The 11916-nt window shown below is 41.0% G+C and overlaps 1 protein-coding gene across 1 annotated transcript; it reads left to right on the top strand.

The window, feature by feature from the left end:
- The first annotated feature begins 5781 nt into the window (after positions 1–5781).
- Positions 5782–11630, top strand: slc25a43 (solute carrier family 25 member 43). Its single transcript, XM_076292512.1, has 5 exons — positions 5782–6185; positions 7557–7798; positions 7895–8067; positions 9517–9651; positions 10171–11630. The coding sequence occupies exons 1-5, from the start codon at positions 5914–5916 to the stop codon at positions 10381–10383; spliced, it is 1035 nt and encodes a 344-aa protein (XP_076148627.1). The 5' UTR covers positions 5782–5913; the 3' UTR covers positions 10384–11630.
- Positions 11631–11916: the final 286 nt, after the last annotated feature.

Genomic DNA, 11916 nt, shown 5'->3' with positions numbered 1-11916 from the left:
AGATGAGATGACATGTATTTTCTTTGCATTTGTACTGTGTTGGGCATTTTAATGTTGATGCAATGCTCTTACACACTAGATCACATTGCTGCTTCAATCCGGTCACCAATTCATGCATTGCGCGGTCTTGCTGTGCGTGCAATACAATGTAACAATTTGTTTTCCAGCCGGTTTGCTAAAAAGGCTACATGTAGCACAAAACAATAACAAAGACTAGTCTGCTAATGCCCCTCGAGACTCGAGAGAAACACGACAGCACTATTGTTGAAATTGAAATAGGCGAAATTGAGTTACTAAAAAAAGTTGTTATTATTAGTTCACATTGACCATACCCATCAAGGGCGAATGAGGGACGTGTTCTCGTGTTCTAGACCATGGTTCGAATTACGGGGGTATTGGGGGGATCCGACCCCCCTAGATGAGACTTGGAACCTCCCAAAAGGGATGAAAATAATAGTTTGGGGGTACTGAAAAAATGTAATAAACTTTAATGTTATCCAATATTGCATGTAATTAAATGCAGTATTACCATCACATATATACCAACAACGCAGGATATAATCTAATGAAATACGATTTTCAAACCCTGACCCCCATTGGGCTGTACCATTTCTCTGGTACGTTCAGACTGTGTTCTTTGCTATGATATAATACTGACGAATTAAAACAAATGCACAGTGTAGGCTGCAAAAACCTGGTATACGAATGGCTTAACAAGCGGTGGCCAACTGGTCATTTGTCTAATATTTCACTGCCTTTGTAACATAGTGATAGCCAACCATAGAAAAACATTGACTAGCAAGATCGCTATGGATTAACCGGAGGTCTCCCTTCCACTCAGCGGCCACGACTGCTGCTGCTGCTTAGCTTAAAAATCAGGCCTACAATCACACGCCATAGTAGGAGTTCGATAGATATACTGACACGGGGAGAGGTTTAATGAGGCGATTTATCATTGTGCATTAATGTCTTAACAAGAGGGAATCTGCACTAATATTCAGGGAATTTCGCATGTAGATTAGTGGTTCTTAACCTTTTTTAAGCAAATGCCCATACAGCCATAATTGCAACGTTACCTGCAGTTAGTTTGAAACGCTACGTGAACATATAATAATCAATTGGACCTGAAATGTCTTTCCTCGTTGCCATTATTAGAAATCAGCCTTTCTTAAAAGCGTATTGCTGCACAAACGTTTTGTGATATACCATGTGAACACCAGGCGCACAATGAATTGCCTAGGCCAGGGGTCCCCAACCTTTTATGTACCATGGACCGGTTTGATTCCCATTTTTTTTTCACGGACCGGCGCGGGGGGGGGGGGGGTGGGGGGGTTTCGGGGGTTCAATGTTCCATATGTGTTGTGCATGCATTACTTGAAAAGAACTAGCTCCAGTTATGTATGAACAGTGAAGGTAACAAACTCTTAAACATGTGAAAAACGTGAACTTGAAGAAGTGAAAATTGAACAATATGAACTATGAATATTGAACAACTTGAAGCTACATCTATCAAGTGTGAACATGTTTAACAAAATATGGGAACAAAACATGGGAACTAAACGTGCATTAGGCCTACGAATCAGTGGGAGCCCTGTGCTTGTTTCCCTGCAACAAGAAGGTTCCATCTGGGGGTGATGGAAGATAGTGACACCCTCAGTGTGTTTGAAATGTCCAGTCGATTGCGCAATTTGGTCTTAGTTGCAGTCATTGCCGAAAACCCGGCCTCGCATAGATAGGCCTACGTGGTGGGAAATGGTATCAATGTTTTCAGCGCTTTTACGGCTATCTCGGGATATTCTGCTTTGGTTTTGATCCAAAAACCCGCCAGAGAGGTTTCCTCATACACACTCTTAAGAGTAAGACCATCATTTGCAATTTCGATCAATTGCTCTTCCTCCTGCGCTGACAAGTTAGGACTATTCGGGATATTGACAAATGGGTTGCGGACCCACTCATTTGTTTGCCGTGGATCTTTGGAGGATGGGAAGTAACGATCAAACTCATTTGAAAGCGCAACAAGGTGATCGTGCACCAGCTGCGAGAGAAAGGGCCCTGCCTCAGTCTCTCCCAAAACCCCCACTACTGTTTGGAACATATCAAATAATACACCCCGGTCCACTCGTCGTCCCCACAAATCAATATAGCCGAATAGGCTATGTCACACAGGTAGGCCTAAGCGAGTTTTGACACCCAGTCCTCATCACTAAAATGTGCAGCTAACGGTGACTTTTTTTCTGTAAGAAATCTCTGCAGCGCCTCTCGCAACTCAAACACTCTGGCCAGTGACCTGCTAAAGATGCTTGTTTTTTGTTGCTCATTCTAGCAGTTTAGCTAACGTGTGACACTACCGTTTGCCAAGAACTGATCAAATGAAGTGAGCTGACCTGAGGCTGCGCAGCGCTGAAGGCAATATGTAAAGTGTTGAAGGCGGGACAGACAGACGTAAGAAAATAGACCTTGCAAAATGCAAACATGCGTGCAATCAAACAACTGCATATAGGCCTGTGTCATGTAAAAACGTGACATTATTGCGAATTAAATTGAGTTTAGTTTCCATGCATTTTTTTTTAAACTCATGTCGTAGGCTACGGCCCGGTTAGGAATGTCCTGCGGCCCGGTACCGGGCCGTGGCCCGGATGTTGGGGACCGCTGGCCTAGGCTACATTATATGAATCACCTAGGCTAAGCAACGTGAAGATATTTGTTTTCCAACCGTGAACAGGTTATTTTTTTATTTGCTTGATGTTTGGTAGGCTTAGGCTATCCAAGAAAAACGAATCAATGAACCAAAGGCAGGCCTTGTTTTAGGCTAGGTGAACTTGGCTATTAAACGGGAGACTTTCTGTGGCCCATCTGTAAACAATTCTGGGTCTTAAATGTAAGTAGTATGTTTGCCATTTCCGTGCTATTGGTCTGTATGCATTTCCATGTTTGCACTGTACTGATATACCAAAAAATATTTTTTGGACGTGGCGCGCAATTTTACGCACGGGGCGCACCTCGAAACAGTAACTCAAATTCAACCCTTCCCATAACTTGTAAGATATATTGTGCTTGCTAGTATGACTAGTTTCTTTTAAACTATGACCTATAGTTTGAAGGAAAATTTACTGTGAACCACAAGTGTGAAAGCATGTGTGTAAGCCTATATAAAATGGAGTGACGTCACCAGTCGAAATAGCTGTAGCCTACCCCCCGAAGCTCACGGTATAATTCGAACACTGTTCTAGACCAATGTCCAGCACTAACGAGACAGCTGCCCTGGTGGCATCCATGTTCTTCCCAAAAAGACTACAAACCCCAGCGTTCGCGCTAGCAACTCATTCGTAGCCTACATGTCGTACGGGTGGGCGTACGAGACTATTGGAAAGACCCATTAGCTCTGGGGTAGCAAAGATCAAAGTGTGCCGTCTTCACTTAGGCCTACCAAAGATTACAGTATCCACTCGAAGGCAGAGGACAAAACTGTGTGGAGCAAAACGTCTGCATTTCCGATTTTTTCGTCCCCGCGAGAGTTTACCTCCGATAATTCAATATCCCCATGTTATTTTCCATAGAAAAAATCTCAAGATAGGCTTACCGGATCTCCTTATTTGGGCAAAGGTGGTAGCCTTTTTGTAGGCGAACTTCAGAGGTCTATGGCAAGTGTCATAAACAAAAGGTGTGAATTATTATGTAATTATCACCCGGAGAGAAGAAATACTCTTTTCTGATTGGATGGCGGGTGGCCTTTAATTCTGAATAGCAGGACACCGTTCCATATCAATGCTTATGAATGGTAACTATAACAACCGTAGGACGACGGTTGCAGCGCTCTAGAATCTTTGGACGCACTGGTAGATGGCACTTCCGAGCTTTTGTTCATTTTTTAAGCAGCCACCTGTCCTTTTTGGCTAGTAGGCTACCTATGTCTTTTGTTTTGTTTTACTTAAAATAGCGGGAACAAGTTGAGTTTGCATAGTGGGAGCAGATAGTTACATTGTTTCTATCCGCGGACCAGTAGCCCATAGACTGAACCAGATCTCGTTGAAAGACGAAAACATTTCCCTCTCTTCTCTTAACCAGGCGCGCCTGCAGGTGTACGTCCGTACGCACTGTGCGTACCATCACTCAACAACGAGAGAAAATTTACCTTGTGTGTGTGTATATTCACACCATATTGGCCTATCGTACCTTTCCAACTATGCACAGTATCCCATTAGTTGCATGCCATCAGGCTATTTACAATTTTCTATTAAGTAAAGTTAGTGAACACTTATCAAAATTAACGCGCACACATGTTTGAGTAGGAGAGAATACGCACGCGCAACTCAATACTCATCATAGATATCACAAGTTTAAACAACGAAAACAGAAAGGATGGAGGCAGCAAAGCTAGAGGAGCTATTCAAGATGGGCAAGAACAAGGTTGGCTAAGCAATTGGTGTGCTTGTCATAACGACTGCATTACAGCTGTTTAAAGCCAGACGTTACAGTAGCTATAACACAACTAAAGGTAGCTTTAGCCTGTATAGGGATGTATAAAGTTGCCCAAATGAATAGGTAATTGTAGACGTTGTTGTTGCATTATTGCATGTGGATGTTGTTATGCTATGTATGCACGAACCTAAAGGAAAAATACTGTCCACGCGTGAAGGTTTTTTTTTTTTTTTTTTTTTTTTTTTTTTTGGGGGGGGGGGGGGGGGGTGATGGGTGTGCGTAGGCTACCATAGCATTAATTCCTGCAGGCGCCCCTGCTCTTAACTGCGTGTAAATAAGAAAAAGGCAGAAAAGGCCAATATAATTTTCCTTTGTTTCACCTAATAATAATTTCAGACTGAATACAGAACATAATTGGCAACCCCATGGAAGTTTTGGCAACCCCATTTGGGGTCGCGACCCCTAGTTTAAGAATCACTGGTTTAGCTGACCAATGCACGAGCTTGCAATTATGAAACGGACTAATACTGCAACCCTTCCAACGTTGGGGGACGAATGTTGACATTTTCCCGTATTCTGCATGAGAAACCCGGGAAATCTCCCTTATTTTCAAAGCCCAATGTTGACAGGTGACAGCTATGAACTAGTGAGCTTCTTTTTAAACAGAACAGCGTGTTTCCAGTGTTTCCAGTGGCAACCGGGTGATAAGCGGGATAACGGCCTTCGAGGTGTGTCCAGTTATACGGAATTAATGGACTCGGGCGGAGGGGAGTTTTTTGCCCCTCGCCCTCGTCCATTAATTCCGTATAACAGGACACCTCGGCGGCCGTTATCCCTTACATAGAATATTTCAGTCTTTTACTTTTTTATACATTTACAAAACACTCCAAACACTTGCTTTTTTGTGGGGTGTTGGAGTATTGTGTGTAGATTGATGAGAAAAAATACATAATTGAATCCATTTCAAGATGACAAAAAGTGTGGAAAAAGTGAAGCGCTATGTCATATGCTCGTATTTCTTTGGAATTGAGTAAACAACTGCATTTAAAACCTTTACAATATTGTTACACTTCTGAAACTATTTGGTAAGAGTTTTATGCACCAATTTAAGTTTAATTTCGCTGTTAGTTATGCCCCCGCTGAAAGTCGTAAGTCAATGAACCTTTCCCAGAACAACTCTCAATCAGATCTGCGTGCTAACCATAGGCTGTAAAAAAATACATGCTGCTAACCAATGTTAAGTTACAGTTACAGTGGAGCACCATACAATCTTTGCTCCACCCTCCGGAAAGCCAACGTGACCGTGATTGGTCATCGGCTGACACAGTTTAAAATACAGTTCTGCCAGTGGTGGTCAGCCAAACAAGGGTCTCGATTTCAGTGAAGTAGCTTGTCCGACAGTGTAGTGGTTGGGAATAAGCGGTTTAAAGAATTGTAGGTTAGTTGATGTAGGTTATCTTATGTATTCGCGATCACATAAAGGCTGCTAGAATAATGGCAACAGTTAAAAAAGATGATAGATTGACAAACTCGCAGGGGTTTCTCTGTGTTGGTTTTGCTGGGATTTTCAGCAAAACTGTTACTTCCCCTTTGGAGGTGGTAAAAATTGTTAGTCAAGTAGGTACATTTCATAGCAAAAGAGGCTTTATTCACAGCTTTTTGCTAATCTACCAGAATGAAGGTCTACGTGCGTTTTGGAAGGGTAATGTGGTTTCCTGTCTTCGACTGTTTCCTTACAGTGCAATTCATCTGGCAACTTACAAAAAGTAAGTATCATAACGCTACATTAGAAGAACATCCAAATGGTTTAACACAGATTGACAGTTAGTCAATGTGTGTGGTCATACCTCCAAGATTAAATGTATGCCGTATTCACTTATGCTAACAAAACTAGCGATAGCTTGCGATAATTATAGACTGTTTGTCAACATTAGAACAATGTCCAACGTGTTGTTTTGCTAGCTTAGGTAGCTATGGCTAGTTAGCTCGCTATTGTCTCGGCTATTGCTCCTGTAGCGAGTTGTATTCGTTCTTAGTTACACAGCGGGACATGTCATGGTAAATTCGGCTTCTATTATTATGTGCACGTATGTTAATATTTGGAGGCGACGTGGATAATCGCGTAACATTACCCTTAGCAGCTACCTTTAACGTTACCGTTGTTGGGTGAGTAGCTGCTAGCATTACGATGACGTTATCGTTACTAAAAAGGTAGCTTCTAGCAGCTAACCGAAGGGCCGAAGTGTAGTTCGTCTGTTTTACAGTTTTTTAATCGTTTGGAACATCATGTAGCAGAACTCGTTTATTGCGAAACAGCTTTACATTTGTTTAAAACTTTATACTGCCCCTCAACTTCCTGGCAGGCTAGGAATTTATTTATTTATTATAGTTCGTCGGCAAGCTACATAGACGGCAAGCTAGCGTTTACTTCCGTGCTCAAGTTTACCATCGTTCATGTGACGACGGAGTCACGCTTTACATTTCGCCCAATCAGAATCCTCAGAGTGTCACCACATAATCTGGTGAGACGAGCCTCCAAGATTTTTTTTAGGTCTAATACATATTAACATTACAACCTGAGAATGTGTCGCATAGATATATATCTACGACGTGGCATGTCAGCTTCCCACTTGCACACTTACTGGCTTCTGGAAATGAACTCTCCCATGTGTGTAAACTAAAAAGGACAGAGGAGTGTTCCGAAACCTTTGAAATGTCACGTGGCTTGGCACATGTGTTTACAAATTAGCCCCCTGCCTCGTGAATGTTCTGTACAGTATGTACCCGGAGTCTTGGAGTGTGCCCTTTGCCTGTCGCTACATAAACAAATGTTTAAAATATCAAAACAGATCAACAACTTGTAACATTGGTTAACATATTGATAGTTGGTCTAAAACTATTAGACTGACTGGATACAATTTCCCCAGTTTTCTTGTACATTACCTGTTTCAAGGCTTTAATTGCAGTATTTGTCCATTAAGCCTACATTATTTTTTCCTGTGTGATGCATAGAATGTACAGAAATGTCGTAAAACATTTTCTCTTGATCTATGATGATACACAATGGTATGGGATGTATATATGTAGTATGAATTGTAAGAATTACATTTTGTTTTAACCATTTCATATGTTTGCAGGATTGTCCACCAGCATATGGATGGTTTGGGCCATATATCACAGTGGCAAGCCATAGTGGCTGGAGGCCTAGCAGGAATAACTGCTGCACTCACCACATACCCACTGGAAGTGGTAGAAACACGCCTCATTGCCCAGAACTGCAGGCAGTCTACCTACAGGGGTGTGCTGCACACCATGTCCAACATCTACCACAAAGAGGGGCTCCTGGCTCTCTACAGGGGATTCTCTCTCACTGTGATTGGTATGTTCCCATTCGTCTAATGAGAAAATGTATACGATGTGTAAGATTGTCCACACAATATGAACGACTGATTACATTTGGTTTCTGTTGTGACAGGTGCTGTTCCATTCTCTATTGGCTGCTATGCAGTCTACATGAACCTGGATAAGTTGTGGCAGGAACCACACTTTCGCTTCTCTTCTCTGCAGAACTTCATTAATGGTTGCCTAGCAGCAGGAGTAGCCCAGACTCTGTCGTTCCCCTTTGAGACGGTGAAACGAAAAATGCAGGTGTGGGAAAATTTTTGGCACTCTTGATTACATTTATTTAAATTGTTGATGCTAAAATAAGTCATGTGTGTTTTTTTTTAATTATTTTATTGATTTTGACAGTTTTTATGAAGTACTATGACTGTAGATAAACTTGACATTGTACAGGGTTTTCACTGTAATTCAAGTGAGTAGAAACAACAGTGATATAATAAAGATATCGCTATGTAATGATTATAACATCTCACTGCATGGTTCTCCTTGCTCCTGTGGTTTTACCAATGGTGCAGTAAATATTTTGTCCATGAGGTGGCACAACTTATTAACAGCTGAACAACAATAACTCAAGTATGCAACAGGTAGTTGTGGAGTTACTGAAAGGCTATGCAAGAATAAGAACTATTCATTTGTTTATCTTTTTTATGAGGGAAAAGGTGATCACATCAGACACAGCAGACTAATTAACTTCATGGCTTTAGTAGAAGACGGGTTTATTCTTTGAGTACATTAACTGTGGACAAAGAACTAGAGAACATGTTCTATTATTAGGGACCACAAGGTGTTGTGGCAGCTGAGAATGTAGACACTGTTCAGGGTCTGCCTGGCCATAGATAAGGTCTCCAAAGATAGGCTGGTGAATATCACACAACAAATTGAAAATGCCCCACGGTTTTCGGGGATACTCTGATTGTATGGGCAAAGGTTCTGACTGCCTTTGTTCACCAAGCTTTATCAAAACAGTCTTTCAGTATACAGCATGACTTTGAATGGAGGTGCAGAGGTGTGTAATCATTTGTGCAATTAGGCCCAAAAGATCAAATCATGCAGCCATTATGGGGCAAACATGGCCCCACCCTGCAGGCACCACAGAGGGATTTTAAAGAAGCCTAAAGCAAGGGAGCAGCTCTTGTCTGTCCTTAAACAAAAGCTGTGAGGAGACTGCCCATGGTTTTCGACAGTCTTTCCCTTTAAGAGCCGGGAGGGCCTCGTGACTTGGTGTGTGTTGGGGTGGGGGATGGTCAGAAGCAAAGTTTCCTGTCACGCTTGTGAATGCATTGACTGCATTGACATTACAGAGGGTACAAAGTGGAGGGTAAACTCTAACACTGGTAGACTTCTTTCATGCCTTCACTAAAAAGCACTTATGGCAAAGAGAAGTAAATAGGAGCAAGGGAGCCACACTGCTCTACACATGACTCATGTGATAATACTTGTCTGTAATTGGTTAAGTATGAGTCCGTGCACTGCATTCAATTTGTGCCACTGCCGACTTGCTACTTCCCACAACAGAATCAAGACCATATTTATTTTCTGAATCATGACAATCTCCCAGCACAATTACTCCAAAGCAATGGGACAATATACCAAGGGAGAATGTGAATAGGATTTTGAATCTGAATTGAATTTTGACTGATCAATCACATTAAAAAAAGACTTACAGTAACTGATGTCTTTAAATGTCTTTTTCAGGCTCAGAGTTCTCACCTGCCGCATTATGGTGGGGTTGATGTCCACTTCAATGGGATGTTGGATTGTTTCCGGCAGGTCATCAAAACCAAGGGCATTCTAACCTTGTGGAGTGGTCTTACAGCCAACATGGTGAAGGTAGGATGTGTCTTATATTATGTTTGTGTCATTGTTTTTGTGTGTGTTTGGACTAATGTGTTTTGTGAATTGATTTGAATCACATGGGAACATCTAAGGACAAGTAAACATTTCTTATTAAATCATTAAATAAGCTTATATCATTTGGATGTGTTTGTGTTGACATATTGTTAAAATTAAGGTCTGGCTGTGAGTAAAGTAAAGTAATGTTCCATGAGCTAAAACTGGCATGCCTTGTGACTGGCATGATTTTATCTATTTAGACTGGATTGAATTGATGGGGCTTGATCTGTGTTATAAAAAAATAAAAGTGTTAATTAGGATTGTAATCAAAATAATAGCATGTTATCAATAGCTTGCTCAGTTTTTCAATGGATTTGCTTCACAACTGGCAGCACTTTCCCTTACACATTTGTAGTTGCAACTAGATGCAACCTGCATGTCCCTAAATGTTGTATTTGGTTTTGTATGTGAAGTATGTCTAGTAGATCATAACATGTTTTTGTGTTTCCTTCACAGATTGTTCCCTATTTTGGCCTACTCTTTACCTGCTTTGAGATGTGCAAACAGGTTTGCCTATACCGCAATGGTTACATTGTGTCCCCCCTGAGTTACAAGCTGAAACCAGGTGTGGATCAGAGTTTGGGCCCTTACGAATTGCAGGAGGTCAAACGCTACCTCAGAAACAGGAAGTTTCAGCCACAGAACTCTTCCATGGGAAACCGTTGGTGAGGTGAAGCCTCAAACTTTAAGGATAAGTTTGCTGCTCAGTCATCATCCATAGACTGTCCTGATTTTTAAAATGCAGAAGTCTTCTTGAATTCTGATGTTTTGAATGACATTGTTGTTCCTAGGTTGGTTTTACTGCCTAGCACTGCGGATGTTTTTGGTGTATCACCAGCAATATGTCTGGATACAACAGATCTTGTAATTTCTATGTTTTATGTACTATTGTCAATATGAAATGCTGGCAGTCAAAGATTTGCACAGGCAGAAATAATGTATTAATACCTCAAAATGTGTTTAATGTGATTGTGCACATGAAAATGTTATCAGAATAGTCCGGCTACAACAGTGGCCATATGGCTGGAGTAAAGACAGTTTTTAAAGGACATTTTAGTGGACAACATGCAGGAAATGTGAATGATTTTTGATTGATCCATGGGGTTGGGTCAATGCTTCTCTTTTAAATATCCTTAATGTGTTTGTCCTCCATTACTGAAGGTGCCTTGCCACTTACGTATTACTTATTTTTCTTTTCACATCATGGTATTTTCATTACCAATGTATTATAGATGCATCTGAGGACACACTACCCAGATAGCAAATGTTGTTATCATCACAGTGTATTGGATCTAGCTGTGTTCTGATGTGAATCTTTGCGTATCCACACCAGATCAATGTAGATCCATAACAGACAATGCTGTTAGCTGTTAGATAGATCCTACCACAAAAACAAACCTATATACAGTAATGACACTGTGCCCTCATGTTGCACTCCATTACCGCAAGGTATTTATGTGGATATTTAATAATTTAAAATGAATACAATGTAAGACCATTTAAAAGGTCCCCTGTGTAACGGTTTCAATTGTTAACAAAATTTAACATTTCCCATTCATAAATGTGGCCCCATTCATGTTTAATTACCACCACCACTAATTCGAAGCATACCTATTGGCTTAGAAATCCTCATTTTACATCAACATAGTGCAGGGTCTACTCTCCATGTACGTGTGCCATTTGAAAATAACGGTGGCCAGCAAGGGACATATACGAAATACAGCCGCATACAGCTCAGTCTTTGGCGTCTGCATAGAAAAAAAACATTAGCTTGGATTCAAATGCAGAATTTCCCTACATTCAGCAATGTAAGTTACGAACACATCTTCTACAAGCCACATGTCTTCCTAAAATTCTGACATTGAAATTGTATTTTCCAACTAAATGAATAAAGAGAAAAATAACTTTGTTTATGATCCGTCACTGTCTCACTTGATCTCTAGTCTCTAGACCCAGAGACAGTTGATAAACTAACCTAACATAGTTTTGCAAGAACTAGTAGACTACCACAAAATTGCTGAATATGTGTTATTTTCAGGTTAGTTTGCAACAATATACGTTTAACTTGAGTTTAACCAAAGTCCTTGGCTGCTAGCGAAGATCACTAGTTGCTCCCATTCACGTCCATTTACTGTGCTAACGTTTGCTGGCTAGCTCGGTTAACAGGCAAAATTAAACTATTTATTATACTATCCGAAAGAG

The sequence above is a fragment of the Alosa pseudoharengus genome, unplaced genomic scaffold, assembly GCF_046254945.1.
Source record: "Alosa pseudoharengus isolate Yale_2024_CS ecotype anadromous, Long Island Sound unplaced genomic scaffold, YU_APseudo_1.1 YU_APseudo_1.1_scf_19, whole genome shotgun sequence".
Taxonomy (NCBI): Eukaryota; Metazoa; Chordata; class Actinopteri; order Clupeiformes; family Clupeidae; genus Alosa; species Alosa pseudoharengus.
Note: the sequence above shows the minus strand (reverse complement) of the source record. Positions and strands in the feature narration are given on the sequence as shown.

Coding starts and splice junctions, on each gene's coding strand:
- slc25a43 (XM_076292512.1), top strand. CDS start 5,914: ATGGCAACAGTTAAAAAAGATGATAGATTGACAAACTCGCAGGGGTTT. Junction 7,799..7,894: donor ATTCTCTCTCACTGTGATTG/GTATGTTCCCAT, acceptor CTGTTGTGACAG/GTGCTGTTCCATTCTCTATT. Junction 8,068..9,516: donor CGGTGAAACGAAAAATGCAG/GTGTGGGAAAAT, acceptor TGTCTTTTTCAG/GCTCAGAGTTCTCACCTGCC.